At 36.0% G+C, this 16,891-nt stretch overlaps 3 protein-coding genes and 1 long non-coding RNA gene across 6 annotated transcripts; all 4 read left to right on the top strand.

The window, feature by feature from the left end:
- The first annotated feature begins 1,738 nt into the window (after positions 1-1,738).
- Positions 1,739-5,349, top strand: LOC109169553 (60S ribosomal protein L3-like). 3 transcript variants are annotated; one of them, XM_019318420.1, is made up of 6 exons: positions 1,739-1,818; positions 3,202-3,293; positions 3,597-3,707; positions 3,930-4,234; positions 4,347-4,756; positions 4,922-5,349. In XM_019318420.1, exons 2-6 carry the CDS (start codon positions 3,209-3,211, stop codon positions 5,178-5,180), a joined length of 1,170 nt encoding a protein of 389 aa, XP_019173965.1. In that variant the 5' UTR covers positions 1,739-1,818; positions 3,202-3,208; the 3' UTR covers positions 5,181-5,349. The 3 variants fall into 3 exon arrangements, with proteins under 3 accessions (XP_019173965.1, XP_019173983.1, XP_019173973.1); XM_019318438.1 differs by having other exon boundaries at positions 1,746-1,817; positions 3,206-3,293; XM_019318428.1 differs by having other exon boundaries at positions 1,747-1,821; positions 3,206-3,293.
- Positions 5,350-6,583: 1,234 nt separating this feature from the next.
- On the top strand, positions 6,584-12,347 carry LOC109169503 (coatomer subunit delta). Its single transcript, XM_019318378.1, has 12 exons — positions 6,584-6,698; positions 6,973-7,032; positions 7,145-7,184; positions 7,983-8,206; positions 8,483-8,725; positions 9,068-9,242; positions 9,365-9,669; positions 10,680-10,872; positions 11,152-11,305; positions 11,642-11,704; positions 11,799-11,895; positions 12,006-12,347. Exons 2-12 carry the CDS (start codon positions 7,030-7,032, stop codon positions 12,093-12,095), a joined length of 1,587 nt encoding a protein of 528 aa, XP_019173923.1. The 5' UTR covers positions 6,584-6,698; positions 6,973-7,029; the 3' UTR covers positions 12,096-12,347.
- Positions 12,348-13,776: 1,429 nt separating this feature from the next.
- On the top strand, positions 13,777-15,395 carry LOC109165864. The gene is made up of 3 exons (XM_019314826.1): positions 13,777-14,439; positions 14,744-15,192; positions 15,315-15,395. Exons 1-3 carry the CDS (start codon positions 14,238-14,240, stop codon positions 15,393-15,395), a joined length of 732 nt encoding a protein of 243 aa, XP_019170371.1. The 5' UTR covers positions 13,777-14,237.
- A 9-nt stretch (positions 15,396-15,404) lies between these two features.
- LOC109169593 lies at positions 15,405-16,863 on the top strand. Its single transcript, XR_002052273.1, has 2 exons — positions 15,405-15,635; positions 16,825-16,863. It is a non-coding gene; the product is annotated as an uncharacterized LOC109169593 (long non-coding RNA).
- Positions 16,864-16,891: the final 28 nt, after the last annotated feature.

Raw genomic sequence — 16,891 nt, forward strand, 5'->3', positions numbered from 1 at the left:
CTTCACCATCGATCCCAAAGCATCCACTTGGTGTGATTTGTTGCATTGGTACTTACACTTGTCTTTCTTTCACGATTAAAAACCCTTAAACCATAATCTTTAAGCTATGATCACTTCATTTCCTCATATTTGTCTTCACTTGCGTGGAGATTCACTTCAACTCTTGGGGTGAGCTTAGATATTGCAGATGATACTACGGGAGTGATGACGCTGGTTTCTTCGAGTAAAGACTGCTACAGCTGGCTCCAAACCGCGAGTAGAGTAGTATTCTTCATCAGGTTGTCCGATCGTCCGATTGTCTATATGCATCCACCAATACTTACTATTTCGCATCAACAAACTTCCAAACTCCTTTCTTTTTTTAATTCAAATCCTTAGCGAATCCCAAACAATGCAACTACTTATCTAACGGGCATGAACTTACGAGATAAGTGCACACCATAAAGGTGCAACAACCACAGTTTTAAATAAACAAAACACCCCACATAATAACGAGTATGCGCAAGGACCTCACCGCGTCTCCTAGAGATATTAGAGGACAGGGGTTCCCATAAGGGAGGAGAGGGTTGCGGAATGGTTAAGAGGATAAGGCTTGCTGGTCACCGCTATTCGCCAACCACTGCCGCGGTCCGTTGCTGTGCTTCGCCCAAAGAGGAAACGGAAGAGATAGCAAATAGGATATGTGCCGAAATATTTTGGATGAAAGAAAAAGTTGAAGATCTATGGATTATAAAACATGTGAATATAGCTAGAGTTTGGTCTCAAATATTTTAATAGGGTATAGGTATATTGTGCTGTAATTTGAGTTAGGAAGTTGGGTTATAAACATGTTTTGGGTTAAAGAAAAACCCTTTTGAACTTAGGAAATTTGATATGTACAAAATGACTTGGCAAGTTCATTTAAGACCAACTTTTAAGTTAAGATTTTGATAAATAATGTTTTTATTAAATATGGCTTTTAAAATCATAAACAATTATATAAATATCTTGTACCAAATCATTTTTAATAAAGGAATATATATATATATATATATATATATATATATATATATACTTATTTGAAAAAATAGAGTAAAATTATACAAATAATTTAATTTTAAAATTTGATAGATTAGGAGTTTATAGAAGAGTATTTTTGGGGTGTCACACATACATATGTTTTATATTTACTTTAATTCAGCTACAAAATCAATATTCTTAAGATACAGAATTGCATAACATAAGAAACAAAAACACATAATACAAGGAACAAAAACTGCATAACACTAGACAAATAATTAAATCACATGTTATATTTATTTTTTTAAGGTATAAAATTCATACGCTTAAGATAAAGAACTGCATAGCATGAGACACAAAAACACATAACACAAGACACATACACATGCTTTACAGTAAAAAAAAACCTGTAACGTAAATTGACAACTAACCGTCGTTGTCAAAATTAAAATTCAAAACTACGTCCTTTTAGACCAGGGTCTATGGTATAACGATTGCGGTTTGTACAATGCGCGATCCGGTTTGAACCAAACCGTCCTAATCCCTAATAACCAGTGGGCCAAGCCCGAGATAAGTGTTAACGGGCTGGCCCATTTATAGCCCATAGACTTATACATTGTTCACTCAAAAAGTCAAAACCCTAAAGATGACCTTAATCAAACTGTTGTTACGGGCCGCACCGCCATCACTCAATCTGAGCCGTTAATCGTCATCTGGACTTCCGTATAAAATCTCACGTCTAGGGTTTCTCAGGAACGCAGCAGTTGCCTTACCCAAAACTACTCATTTTCTTTCGCATCGTTGCTCTGAGATAGGAGGTAAGTTTGTTGCAGTTAGATTTGATTATATTATATCTTTGTCTATAATTGTTGTATGAATACAACATATCTGGCTTTTATAGCATAACACTGTATATAATCACAGTTTGAGTTATTCGTTTGATGTTTTTTTTTTTTTTTTTTTTTTTTTTTTTTTTTTTGTTGGCTATTCCTCAAAGAAAGTTGTATGTTTTTAAAGCTGTTTTCTGAATCTGTCTATTGATCTTTAAATTTGTTTTCTCAAACACGTTATAAAGCCGCAAATTCGTGATTTTTTGAACATGGTTGAAGATGGCTTATCTTGGTACGAGTGGACTTGTAGGTTTTGTACTGATTCCTAATGATAATTGAAATGCACACCCTTAAATATGTGATGAGTTTAATCAAGGCTGGAATCTCCAAAGGGCTCTTTTGCACATATCTCCACTATGATGGGGTGCTTGCAAAGAAATACTATTGAGTCCAGAGAATTGGCATTTTCATAGTGCCATAGGCCTTTGGTCAGGGTGTATTTCTACTTGTCATTGGAAATGGTGGAAAATTCACGTGATCTACTTGTCTAAGTATGCCATCAATGTAAATTTATCTGTATGATCTGTTGGTTCAGGTCTCTATCTCCAGTTCCTTAGCAACTTATAACTGATACCTCATTTGAGTTTTATACAATTATCCTCTATCTTTGATTTATAAAATCTTTTGATGTTTTCTGTTGCATTTGGAGACTAGTTCTTCACTGGATGCATTATGCAATGGATCATCTCTTCTGTTGCTTGTTATGTTGCTGCTGTGCAGTTTGTTCTCCCATTTGTTAAATACATAATTTATTTGTCAATTCACACTGTTGCCCTTGTCATATAATGTTAGGACCCAGTTTTGAAAACATTTGAGTTGAATGTCCAAATTTAAAACATTTTTTTTCCAACCCTTAACTGACCCAATCTGTGTGGATGTGGTGCAAATGAATACACATTTGTTGGACCAAAATTGCCATTCCACTTGTACAATTCAGTATGTGGAGGCCGTGGATAGTAATATCCAATACAGTAAGTTTTTAAACGTAGCTATCTGATACCTATCATCTGCTAGATAAAGGTACCATGGAGTATTTATTCATTATTATGTATTTTAATTAAATTTCATTGCTTTAAAATCTAATTTGTATGAAGAAAGGTTTCATATCTTAGTCAACTCCATATTTTTAAATTGGGAGTAGTTGGATTTGGAATGTGGAGATAATGAATTATAGTATTTGCAACTAAACAGACCATTATGTTTTAAGTAATTTTTTTTTTCCTGATGCAGGTTTCTTCATTGTATAATAAATTTACTTCATTTTTTTGTTGTAGCACTTGAATAAGGTTTTTGAGTCTTTTGTACAATAATAACAGGAAATGTCCCATCGCAAGTTTGAGCATCCAAGACATGGCTCTCTGGGATTCCTTCCTAGGAAGAGAGCATCTCGCCAAAGAGGAAAAGGTTATACAAATATTTTATTTTTTGGGAGATTTTTTACTTTGTATTTATTTTGTGGGTGAAATTTTCATTTTTTGGTATTTATATGTTGTATTGTTAATTTGTTATGCCGTGTGCTATGTCTTTTTTCATCATAATGCTTGATTATTCTGTTGTAAAGAAAATACCATAATTTTCATTATTACTGAATTCTTTATCATTGTTCTTTTGTGGTTTGATTTTAGTTGTTTTGTGCATTTATTTCTAGGAATTTATACTCCATAGCTGATCACTAATGCCCCCTTCCCCTGTGATATATATATGCAGTGAAGGCATTCCCTAAAGATGATCAGACTAAGCCATGTAGGTTGACTGCTTTTGTTGGATATAAAGCTGGTATGACTCATATTGTTCGAGAGGTTGAGAAGCCAGGATCAAGTAAGTTTTGATTTGAAGGATATTCGAGTTAATTAGCATTATAAAGAACTGAATGTGTATATTGTGGCTGTTTTACATTTTACTAGAAGGATATATTTGGCCACCTTACCAGCTTTGATGAAAGGGGTTACTAATGAAATAATAGACTGGATTAATTTATCTTGCACATATGTTTTTTAAACAATAATCAATTGTATGTCTGATGGATTGGCATATGTATAGAGCTGCACAAGAAGGAGACATGTGAAGCTGTGACAGTAATTGAAACCCCTCCCATTGTTGTTGTTGGAGTTGTTGGCTATGTCAAAACACCACGTGGGCTTCGCTGTCTGAATACAGTCTGGGCACAACATCTGAGCGAGGAAGTGAGAAGGCGATTCTATAAAAACTGGTGCAAGTCCAAGAAGAAAGCTTTTTCCAAGTACTCAAAGAAGCTTGAAACTGAAGAAGGGAAAAAGGAAATTCAATCTGAGTTGGAGAAGATGAAGAAGTACTGCTGTATAATTAGGGTCTTGGTCCACACTCAGGTATTTGCTTTCTGCCAATTTTTCTTTTCATGTTCTTTTATCTACTATTTATTTTCTTGCTACCTAGTGAATTTATGATCTGTTCAACTTGTATACTGTTCTTTTTCTACAGATAAGAAAAATGAAAGGTCTTAAGCAGAAGAAGGCACACTTGATGGAGATTCAAGTCAATGGTGGAACAGTAGCTCAGAAGGTTGATTATGCATATGGGTTCTTTGAAAAGCAGGTTCCTGTGGATGCTGTTTTCCAAAAAGATGAGATGATTGACATTATTGGGGTGACCAAAGGTAAGGGGTATGAGGGTGTGGTTACTCGTTGGGGTGTAACCCGTCTACCTCGTAAGACCCACCGTGGGCTCCGTAAGGTTGCTTGTATTGGGGCATGGCATCCGGCTAGGGTGTCATTCACAGTTGCCCGTGCTGGTCAAAATGGTTATCATCACCGCACAGAGTTGAATAAGAAAGTGTATAAGCTGGGGAAGGCTGGTCAGGAGTCCCACCAGGCCATAACTGAGTTTGACAGGTTTGCCCCCATACCAAATCTTCTTGTTACATTTGACAGTCTATTTCACGCCCGTTTAGTCTTTCATCTGTTATGTGATCCAAAGCATATAAGTATCTATAAGTACCAGGCCATTTTTAGTGCTTTTTTTTTTTTGGGCGCTAAATGCTAAACCTGTGTTGTCAGGACTGAGAAGGATATTACCCCAATTGGAGGGTTCCCTCACTATGGCATCGTGAAAGATGACTACATCATGATAAAGGGTTGTTGTGTGGGTCCAAAGAAGCGCGTTGTCACCTTGAGACAGTCCTTACTGAACCAAACCTCCAGGGTTGCATTGGAGGAGATCAAGCTCAAGTTCATGGACACATCCTCCAAATTTGGCCATGGCCGCTTCCAAACTACCCAGGAGAAAGCCAAGTTCTATGGACGACTTAAAGCTTAATCATTTTGTTTCTGAAAAACTTGTTCTTCATGTATCTTCCTTTCGGATGCTTATGCAAATTTTGAGATGTTTTCTGGCAACTGTTTTCCTCATGGTTTAGTTGATTTGGCAATGATGGTTAATAAATTGGTTGAAAACGATTCGATAGGAAGGATGGCTTGCAATTCTCTGTCGCTTGTTGACGTCATTCTAATCTAGCTTTTATTCCTGCTTCTAGTTCTAGTATCCTACCTATTAAATGGTTGGTCAATTGGTTACATAATTGATTGAAAAATTGGCAAGCTAATTTGACTTTTATAACTCATTGGTGTAGGCTGAAATATATACACTATGAAACTGAAAAATTGAATGTAGATTGAAAATATAAACGCTATTTTGACTTTTATATCTAGGAACTAGGGACTAGTGATGACAATTTAAATATGTCACAGTGGGTGGTAAATTAAACCCGTTGTATATTGGGTTGAATTCAAATTTTATGTACAAAATTTGCTTAAAACCATTTAAAATAAAATAATATATGAATTATTCATTTCAACAAAGACTTTTAATACGGAGTCTAACTTTAGCCCTTATTTAAGTTTGTAGATGTAGATGTAAATAACTACACTCGTAAATTTGTTGTGCTTCACAACGGATACGTGGAACAATTCTTATACCTCATGCATAAGGCGGTTTCATATAAGGCTGTGTTTTCTACGGCAAATTATATCGTGCACCGCGACGCATAATCGATTATGCACCGCGCATCAAAACGACGTTGTTTTAACGGAATCCGTTTCGCGCCCGCAAAAAAATTACTATGTTCTTCAGTTTCATTTCGATATAACTACAGTTTCATTCAATATTTATACACTCAAATATGTGAAAATTGTTATTTAATTTTATTTTATATACACTATAGTTTCTTCGATATAAATATAGCTTCATTGTACAATATACACTCAAATATGTGAAATGTTATTCAGTTTCATTTTATATAGACTACAGTTTCATTTCACTACAACTACAGTATCATTTTGATATAATTGCAGTTTCATTTGATAATATAAAAATAATATGTGAGACAGTGTCGATTTAGATACACTGTAGTGTCACTCCGTTAACACTAACAACGCGCCGTTTCTTTACTTAAAGAAACAACGCCTTTTTGATCGCGGTCCACGATATAACGACTGGTTTCTACTACTGTGCGATAGTGTTGTTACAAGGTACAGTATAATAATCTGAATGGATCAACATGGAAATCCTAATTTGGGCCGAGGGATGAGTCTTTTTTGGGGCCCTATTTAGCAGGCTTTTAAAACTTTTGAAGGGAGTCCATAATAGTAGCCCAAGAGACAAGACTTTGCGTTTTCGGCCTGACCCGACCCCCCTCACAGATCATCTCATCGGTTTGGTTTGGTGCGTCATTCATTATTTCATTTTGCTCCTTCACTGAATCACACTGATCTCGTTTTTAGTTTTTACTGCTCCAGACCGAAAGAAGGGGCGCGAATCGAGTGTTTCTACATTGAGGTATATACTCTTCTTAGATTTTCCGTATCTACGGCTCCGATCTGCTCGTCTAAATTTCCGGCATTTGATTTAGGGCTTTCTACTATCCGATCTGTTTAGGAAGCAACCGAATCTCGTGTAATTGTCTGAATTTGTAATACATACTGCTCCGGATCACATTGCAACGCTGATACTAGACCTTTTAGTTCTACAGCAGCTCATAACAAGTTGTTGAGTAGTCGGAGAGCTTGTATGTATTCTCTTTAATCTTTTGTTTTCCTTTTGAAATTTGCAGGTCCGGTTTCTGATTCAGCATAATTGACTGCTCATTTCTAAGGATCGAGAGTTCAAGATGGTGAGTGTTCTCCGCTCGCGTTCTCTCCTTGTCAAAAGCTACAGTACTTTAGTTCGAGATTTATATTCGCAGGATTTAACCATTTCGCGTTTTTGATCGATCTGTGATGCAGGTTGTTCTAGCAGCTTCCATTGTAACCAAATCTGGGAAAGGTAATTTATTTCCTTCCTTGATTTCTCAATTCTCAGAGCTGATGTGGTGTGAATACGGAACTTTTAGTTATTTTTGGCATTGAGTTTACAGTATTGCTTGCTGTGGCTACTTCTAGAACAACAGTAGTGCTAGTTATAGTTTACCCCTGCACACACAGGCGTATTAGAGGGACACACAAGTAATATAACTATATAAGCCTAAACTTTGCTTCTAATTTTGGTAATGTGCATTAATTAGTTAATATATAATTTTGTACAAAATAATTAGAAAGAATTGATACATATCATAATGACTACAATCATTATATTTAGAACCTGTTTTATGCTGGCAATTGTTTTAACTCAATTACAAGATACAAGCATCTAATTAAGTAGTAGGCTTTGACTAATGTATGGATGATTTTACTGCATAGGAATGCTTACGTTAGTCATTGTTTTTATTTTTAAAAAAAAAACAATTTGATTCAATCATAATTATGTGAAAGTTATTATATTCAGTTGTTTGATCTTACTTACTTGAGAGAGAGGGAGATGGGGTGGGGGACAAAAGTAGAAAAGGAGAGTAATATAAAGAAAATTGTTGAGGAAGAACCTTGAGAAAATGGGAAAGATTATCTAATTTGATATATACTGACGTACCTATTAAAAAAAAGGTACAAATTGATTATTCACTTTACTGATGTGGGATGTGTTTTTCAATGGTTCATTTCATGCAATTATGCCTAAGTTCCTCAATTTTGGTCAGTTCATTGGTTAATTGGAATTTTCACTATTGATTATTATCTCATTTCTTGGCAGCACTTGTTTCGAGGCAGTTTGTGGACATGTCTCGAATTAGAATTGAGGGATACCTTGCTGCTTTCCCAAAATTGGTTGGAACTGGAAAACAGCACACTTATGTTGAGACTGAAAATGTGCGATATGTTTATCAGCCAATAGAGTCTCTGTACTTGCTGCTTGTCACTAACAAACAGAGCAACATTCTAGAAGATCTGGAGACACTTAGACTGCTTTCAAAACTCGTATCCTTTTTCTTATTTATTTTCATTACCTCAGTAAGTGTGCTCGTGAATGTTATAATCAGCTGTATATTATTTGTTCTAAATTCTATTCAATTAATTGTGCTGCATTCTGTTATCCACAAATAATAAACTGGTAATCTCACTTGTATATTACTTCTGAGCTACTACAGCCTACTAAGTGCTAGCATCTTTCTTGTTAGAAAGAAAATACCATAGCTTAGGAGGCTTCCTGAAGTATTTGTTACGTTTTAATGCCAATTCCTTAACTAGAATTAGGTGCCTGAGTATTGTTATTCCCTAGATGAGGAGGGCATATGTAAAACAGCATTTGAGCTCATTTTTGCATTTGATGAAGTCATATCTCTGGGGCATAAGGAGAATGTTACGGGCGCACAAGTCAAACAGTACTGTGAAATGGAGAGTCATGAAGAAAGATTGCACAAGATGGTCTTGCAGAGCAAGATTAATGAAACTAAGGATGTCATGAAGCGCAAAGCTAGTGAGATTGACAAAAGCAAGGTAACTATGAGGGTTAATGAGATGTTAGCCCTCTCTCTCTCTCTCTCTCTCTCTCTCTCTCTCTCTCTCTCTTAAAAAGAGAAAAAGGTTATAATCCAAAAAAAATTGTTTTCTATGGACCTAGTGGACCTCTTGCCAATAAAAGAGATCCTCCAGCAATAAAGGGCGATACTTACTGCTACTATACCTCTTCCATACCAAAAGTCTAGTTGCTTCTCTGTTTCGTGTATGGTGGCACTGTGATTTGAAGCCCATGTTAGAGGCTACTAGACATCTTGTAGAGCTATTCTTTGTTGGTACCCTCATTTTTATCTGATTTTGGATATTATTATTGCTTTGCAGATTGAGAAGAACCGAGGAGGTGAGAAAGGAGGTTTTATGTCCCTACAGTCAATGGGCTCTGGAAGAATGGATTCTGGTTTTGGCAGTGATACAAGCATGTCTAATACTGGAGGTGGTTTTGGCAGTGGATTTGGATTGCCTGCTGATTTGGATTCATTCTCTACCAAATCAAAGGGTTAGCATTTCTTTTAAAATATAACCAAAAAAGAGAAAGAAATAATGTTGTACTTATTGGCATTTAAGTATCTTTTTGATGCCATCCATGGGAGATATAACTGATCCTAATTTTATGATTAGGTCGCCAACCTACATCTGCTACAGCTCCACCAAAAGGTCTTGGTATGCAGCTAGGAAAATCACAAAAGACCAACCAATTCTTGGAATCACTGAAGGCTGAAGGTGAAGTTATTGTCGAGGATGTTAGACCTAGTATAGGCCAGTCTAAGCCAGCAAGTCTTCCACCAACTGATCCTGTCACCTTGACTGTGGAAGAAAAGCTTAGTGTAACACTAAAACGTGATGGTGGAGTCAGCAACTTTGACATGCAGGGATCCTTATGTCTCCAAATTCTTAACCAAGAAGATGGATTCATCCAAGTTCAGGTTGTCCTCTCTCTCTTAACATATGACACACACTTCCCTTCAGCCAATGAGGAATGCGTGTCTATTTAACTGTCCTTATTGATATATTTGGCCACATCTTAACGAAACGCTTAACTTGTTGGAGAGGGGGAATATTTATTATTATGGTAAATTTACTTCCCCTGCAATATTTTACCTATGGGTTATTTTTTAAAATTCATCTATTTTTATGTAATTGGAAAAATGTTTTTTTTTTTTTTTTTTTTTTTTTTTTTTTTTTTTTTAAATTTATAAATCTAATGTATGTGTGTATGGTAGGGAGAGGGGGGGTGAAAGAGACAGAAAGTGTAATGTTTAGGGGATCTCATTCAAATTCAATAAATATAGTGAATGTTGGATGAACATACTTTTGTATCTGATTAAAAGCTTTTGTCACTTATATTCTTTCAATAAAAACAAATTATTATGTCAATATTGGTTTTTTTTTACTTTTTATAGTTGTAGTTGGCTGCTTTGCTTTGAAATGGGAGTGATAACTATCTGATTGGTGATTCAGGAAGTCAGTCTAGTCCTTTCTCTTATAGAGGGAACTTTGAAGAAATTAGAGTTTACTGTTTTACATCTGGGTCTAGATGTAATTGCAGCCTATTGTAACTATTTCAAATTTTCAATAGCATTTGACTTGAATAAAGGCTCTGAAAGTGTGGGGAAAGTGAACCTGAGGTGGGTCATAATTTTCTAATTTCTATTAAGGTAATTAAGATTCATAAAAGCAACCTGTGATTGATGCTAGATAGTTTACTTTGAGGTTTAGTCACTGACATTCAGTAATCAGAATGACTTGTATATTTTACACGAGTATTTAAGAATGATACTGCCCTATTCTTGACGCTTGTTAGTTCAGTTTTTGTACATTGCAACTTATCTTAATTGCCCCATTCTTGATGCTTGATAGTTCAAAACTTGTTCTTTGCAACTTATTAACGACAATTATTGTTGTCATCATTATTATTGCTTTGTGCAACTTTCAGATTGATACCAGCGGTAATCCAGCAATCCTTTTTAAGACACATCCAAATGTCAACAAGGAATTGTTTTCCAATGAAAATATTCTTGGCCTCAAAGATCCAAATAGGCCTTTTCCCACTGGCCAATCTGGTGATGGTGTTGGTCTGTTGAAATGGAGAATGCAATCAACAGACGAGTCAATTCTGCCATTGACACGTGAGCTTTATTTGCTGGTCTTCTTGCTCTTTGATTGAATTACTGTTAAGAAATTTGTCCTCACAAGTACATGAAGCTGGAGAGGCCTTTTCAATAAATATCAACTTAGACCTTTATATGGAGTATAATCTAACACACATCACATCATCAGTATAACCCTAACTAATGAAAAATATCAGTCTAATTCCTTACACACTCTTGTCTGTCTTTGCCTCTATTATTGGTTCAGTGGTTCTGCTTTATCCTTTCTAATTGATGGCTTAAATCTTGCTATTTTAGTTAACTGCTGGCCTTCAGTTTCTGGAAACGAAACCTATGTCAACATTGAGTATGAAACTCCAGCAAACATTGATCTTCAGAATGTTATAGTTTCTGTGCCTCTCCCAGCTCTCAGAGAGGCCCCAAACGTACAGCAGATTGATGGGGATTGGAGGTGAGGCTTTAACTCACAAGTTCACACTATTATACACAATTGACATGCATGTGCAAAAAATAGCAAATAACCCCTGATAGTAGTAGTGTAGTACATCTTACCACATGTTTGAAGATTAAGACAAGGGAATCCATGGATCAAGTCCCTGTAATTAGTAGCAGAAAACGTTGAACTTAGCCTTTTATACTAATATCTGTTTGTAACTTTTTCTCATATTCGAGGGTAGGTTTTTCGTAATTAAATATTTACAAATGTTTCATGTTTGCATGGCCAAGTTGCACTTGGAACTTAAAAGAGTGTCTGTTTGCTTACTAATTTAATAATCTTTATTTGCAGGTATGATTCCAGAAATTCTGTTCTGGAATGGTCTATAGATCTCATCGATGCCTCAAATCGCAGGTCAGCGAATTTTGAAGCTTGTTTCTTTGTACTACATGGTGTACAACCTTTACACTTGTTTAGTTTCTAATGTGGAACCTATTGTGTGTTGCAGTGGATCTCTAGAATTTGTTGTTCCTGCAGCTGATCCATCATCCTTTTTCCCAATATCTGCCCGTTTCACCTCTTCAAAAACTTTCAGCGACTTGAAGGTTTGCTTTTTGCTCCAATTTGTTGTATTACTATTTTACCTCACTGTTAGCCTTGGAGTTATATCACCTTCCTGGGAATTATGTACATAATTGGACACAAAACAATGCAGGTTACCAACATTTTGCCGCTGAGAGGTGGGGCCACACCCAAATTCTCTCAAAGAACTCAGCTGGTTACTGAGAACTACCAAGTGGTCTGACAATACTCAAACAGAAAGATGTGTAGCAATTAGAAATTGTTCAGTGTTTGAAATGCAAAAAAAGTTCATCCTCTTTAACCGTTTTGTTTACCAGTGTGGAATTTCAAGACTGAGTACTGCATGTATATGGTGGATGGTGTTGGACATGTTCTAAAATGTGCACTAATGTTGTACTCTAATTTCTTTAGTCGCGGTTTTCCTCCTTGAACAACAGATTATTATATGAAGAGGTTGTGTGTTTTTCTCTATAAATGCTTTACATTCTAATGCACTGTAATATGCCAATCCTTATACTATGGATCCCAGTTTATAGTGCACTGTGGATCCTGGTACATGTGGATGTGTTTTATTTTGTGAGTTTTCGTGTCTTTTGTTGTTAAATTATGTACTTTAAGTGTATGAATTCTGTACCTAAAACAAATTAGTAGTTATGTCTTATGTTATGCTTGTGTTGAGAAATTTTGTACTTATGAACACAAATACTAACCAAGTATTTTTGTAGCAAATTATGTACTGACTAAATTATGTACTTGTGAATTTTTGTCTTGTCTTGTGAAATTCTGTACGGTATAAACACAAATTTTGTAGCTTTACCAAATTTAAAAAATAAAAGTAAATATATAAAATGTGTATGTCTTGTAATGTGATTTTTTGTGTCATGTATTATGGAATTATTATGTACCTTATTTTGATTAAGGTCTACAATGCTTTATGGACTCTGATCCATGATATAAATTGCCGTAATATGCCAGTCATTTCATGCCCTATAACGAAGGGATGTTACCATTCACAATTAGGCAGCTTTGGGGTTAGGTGTACACTCCTTGTTATAAACTTAAAATTTGAATCTTTCATTCATGTCTCTCTTTAGAAAGAAGTATAAGGAACTTAACTATTTGTCAATAAATTTTATGGTTATGCTTTTGGAGCTCGTCAGTGACTAATGAAATAATGATAATCTAAAACAAAATTAGTACAAAGTTTAAAAAATTTAAATAGAACTTCTTAAAATATTAGTCTTCATATTGAGAGGCCGCCAACCCATCCTCCACCCAATCATTATTCCATTGACCATGGTCTACACAACCCATGAATAAAAGATACATTATTTGTATACTGAATATACATTATTTTGTATACTATCAAATATTATACATTTAGTACATAAAAATAATATACATTAACTATATTAAAAATGTATATATGTTGTACACAAAATTTTTTGTCTCTTCCACCTGATAAGGTTTAATGGATTAAGCCCGTTTGCCCTGCAACGGATTGAGCTTCTAAATTCCCAACATATCCCTTCTTTGTGTGGCAGGATAAACTAACTTGACAAGTTAAACCCATTTTAACAACTCTATTTTGTCATGCAAAACAATCATAATGCAAATGAATAAGAAATAAAATAATATAACAATCATTCTTACTTGATAAGGATCTGTTTTGTAGCTTCGTAGACTTGGCCATGAAACATAGCCGTGCTACCTTACACATGACTTATCACTTAATAGTTTTTTTGTAGGAGACATCTTCAAACCCGTACCGACTAATCCTCATTCGCACCAAACTGTCCCAATTAAGGGACGAAGTGGTGGCCAGATTAATTTTTTTTATACGAGAAGGAGTTCGAACTCCCAACCTTTATTAAGGGATGAGAGTGCACGATCACTCACGCCAAACAAACTGGTTATCACTTAATAGTTAATACTATGAGAATTAGAAGTAATTTTGTTTTACAATATTCCAATTGGTCCAACTCTCAATATTACGCCATATTTATTACGCCATATTTATTTATGAATACCTTTGTAGACATGTTGGGCATTGTCCGTGGGAACATAACAATGACGTGTGTGTATATACTTCAAATTTTTTTTAAAGATGTTCCCACTCTTATCTCCCAAGTATAAATATTCCAACTGATCTCTGTTCTTACAGGTAACCCAAATAAATCCCAATAGTTCATAGGAAATTCTCTCCTAAACATTTTGGTTGAGGTTTCATATAATCTATCCGATTGTTTATGAAATCTCAATATTGAAACCAAATTCACCCTTTTTTTTTTGTCTTTTCTTGTCTATTGTTGTTTTTTATGCATTTCTTTCTGAGTTTTAGGCCACAACGTTAATTCTTTTCTCAATGTCGACGGATTGTGCCGTTTCGGTGGAAATCGTTGGATGTGATTCTGCACCGACATCGGCTCCAGAATCACCTAAAGACAAGATAAAATTCTTGTGTAGCCATGGAGGAAAGATTGTCCCACGGCCGACCGACGGCCATCTCAAATATGTGGGCGGGGAGACGAGGGTTATTTCCGTCCCACGAGACATTAAATTTCAAGGTAATTAATGATTTTTTTTTTTAAATTTTTGCTGAAATTGATTGTGGCATAGGAATTGAATCCCATGAAGATCAAATGCTTCATGCATTGGATCAATGGGGAAAGTTCATTGGCCTGCATTTTGATTATTCTCTAAAACATTGTTTTTGGATTTAAGAAGATTGATGATGAATCAAAGCCTAAGTTATAAGGGTTCACAATCCAGTTTATTTCTAGGGCTTCAATGATCATGTTCTTATGCAGTTATGGTGAAGAAATGTAATTCTTAGGATGTGAAAGGCTAAAAGCATATATGATTTAACAGAATTAATGAAGAAGCTGACGTACCAAATGGAAGGCGGCGAGATGACTCTGAAGTACCAGCTAGTGCCGGAGGATCTGGACGCCCTAGTTTCGGTGAAATCCGACGAAGATCTCCGCTACATGATCGACGAATGCGGACGGTGCGTAGCCGACAACGGCTCCCCGAGGCTGAGAGCCTTCCTGTTCCCGGCAAAGCCGATTTTGCTAGACTCGCTAAACATCTCCGGCGAGGCCGTAGAACAGCGCTACATCGACGCCATCAACGGCATCGTTCGCGCCGCCGCAGTAGGGTTAACAAAGCCTCCGGCGGCGGCGCGTACTAGTCTCGGCCAAAATCACTCGGTTTTCTCCGGTTCATCCGGCTGTTCTTCTCCGAGATCTCCGGACGACGACGGCGGAGGATGTGTGTGGAGCGGCGGCGGCGGCGGGGGGAAGAATCGGATGCATAAGGTTCAGAGCATGCCGAGTTTTGGAAGCTTGAATAATGCTCAACAGCAAAGTAGTAGCGGCGGCCATTACAATGCTCCGACAACAACGTATGAGTTCTCACCGTCTCATCACATGAACTACAGGCAACATCGCCATGGATATCAGAGTGGAAGCAAGCCGACATTGGATCATCTCAGAGGGGTGAACAGGTTGGTTTCGGGTAGGGCAATGGGGGGTCCGGGTCCGGGTCTTCAATATAACAACAACAGCTATTACGCGAGGCAGAGCCGTCAACCGTTGAGTATGATGGGTCAGTATGATGATTTTTATGAGCGGAGAAGTGAGAAAGGCGCGATGAGTGCTTCTCAGAGTCCTATTCGCCTCAGCCCCCGATATGGTCCCACCGGCTTCAGGCCGTGGGATGCTCCCGTCGCAGTTGCCGAAATTTCACACTTTTGAACCAGGTAAAAATGTAAAATCATCGCTTTTCCACTCATAATCAACCACAAATCATACTTTTAATCTTCAAGTCATCATATTTGTATAAATTTAGTCCTCCAATTATTTGGGTGGTAGATTTAATCATTCATCAAATTAGCATATTTAGTCTAGAGGGTCCAAATATGCCATTTTGACCGTAATTGAACAAACTAAGGGTGTGTTTGATTTATTTGGTTAACTTTTTAAAACATGAGATTTGATTACTCCTTCCATTAAAAATCTCATTCCCTAATTAAAACTAGCTATCATCCCATTTTACTGGTAATTTAGTTTTTAGTTTTTAAATTTGGATTAGTACTTTTAAATTTTTATTTTGATTTTTTTTGTTCATATTGATGAACTGGATGTCATTATATTAAGATCAATTACATTGTTTTTTTTAATATATTTTTAAAACATTTATTCCCATTATAGGGTCATCATACATTCATACACAACAAAACGTAATCATTCCAATTCTACCTTACATGCAAACATGCAAAATATATACATGGTCAAACATCCAAAATACTTTCACCAAAACTCATTACCATTATAAAGTATTTAATTCTCATTCCAATTCTGATTCCCATGTATGAACCAAACACACCCTAAATATATACATGCTTCACATCTTAAGGGCTAAAAACTTAACCAGACAAAGTACTACAAGGTAAATCAATCTAGTTTGTTTATTCTACTTATTAAGTAATGATATTTAAGTATGAAAGCTAGCTAGAGTAGATGGCCTAGTTTGCTTATTCTACTTATTAAGTAATGATATTTATGGCCTAGTTTGCTTATTCTACTTATCAAGTAATGATATTTAAATATGAAAGCTAGCTAGAGTAGATGCCCTTGTTAGTCCAAAGTGGGTTCCACAATAGGCAAAGCTTAGGTTACTCATAGTTGACCAACTCAAATTAAAGTCAATAAACCGCTCATACTAGAAATCGAACTTGTAATCAATTTTTTTTAAAAAAAAACTTAGATAATCCCAGCTTCGCCAAACTAAGCCCAATGTCAAGTTTTTGTTCTTTTGGTTATATATGTGGTTACATTGAGTATAGAAGAATTGTCTAATTCGAAATCACAATGCACACAGTGAATAAGTATTTTTACTCTATAGATGTTGAAATTGATGTGCAATTAATTGTTGTGGTTTTTTTATAGGCGTGTATGTATGTAGCTGAAAGAAGTGTAAATTACAACCTTGGATGCTAGAGCAGCTAACCTTCCC

Source organism: Ipomoea nil, unplaced genomic scaffold, assembly GCF_001879475.1.
Source record: "Ipomoea nil cultivar Tokyo-kokei standard unplaced genomic scaffold, Asagao_1.1 scaffold0317, whole genome shotgun sequence".
Lineage (NCBI taxonomy): Eukaryota > Viridiplantae > Streptophyta > Magnoliopsida > Solanales > Convolvulaceae > Ipomoea > Ipomoea nil.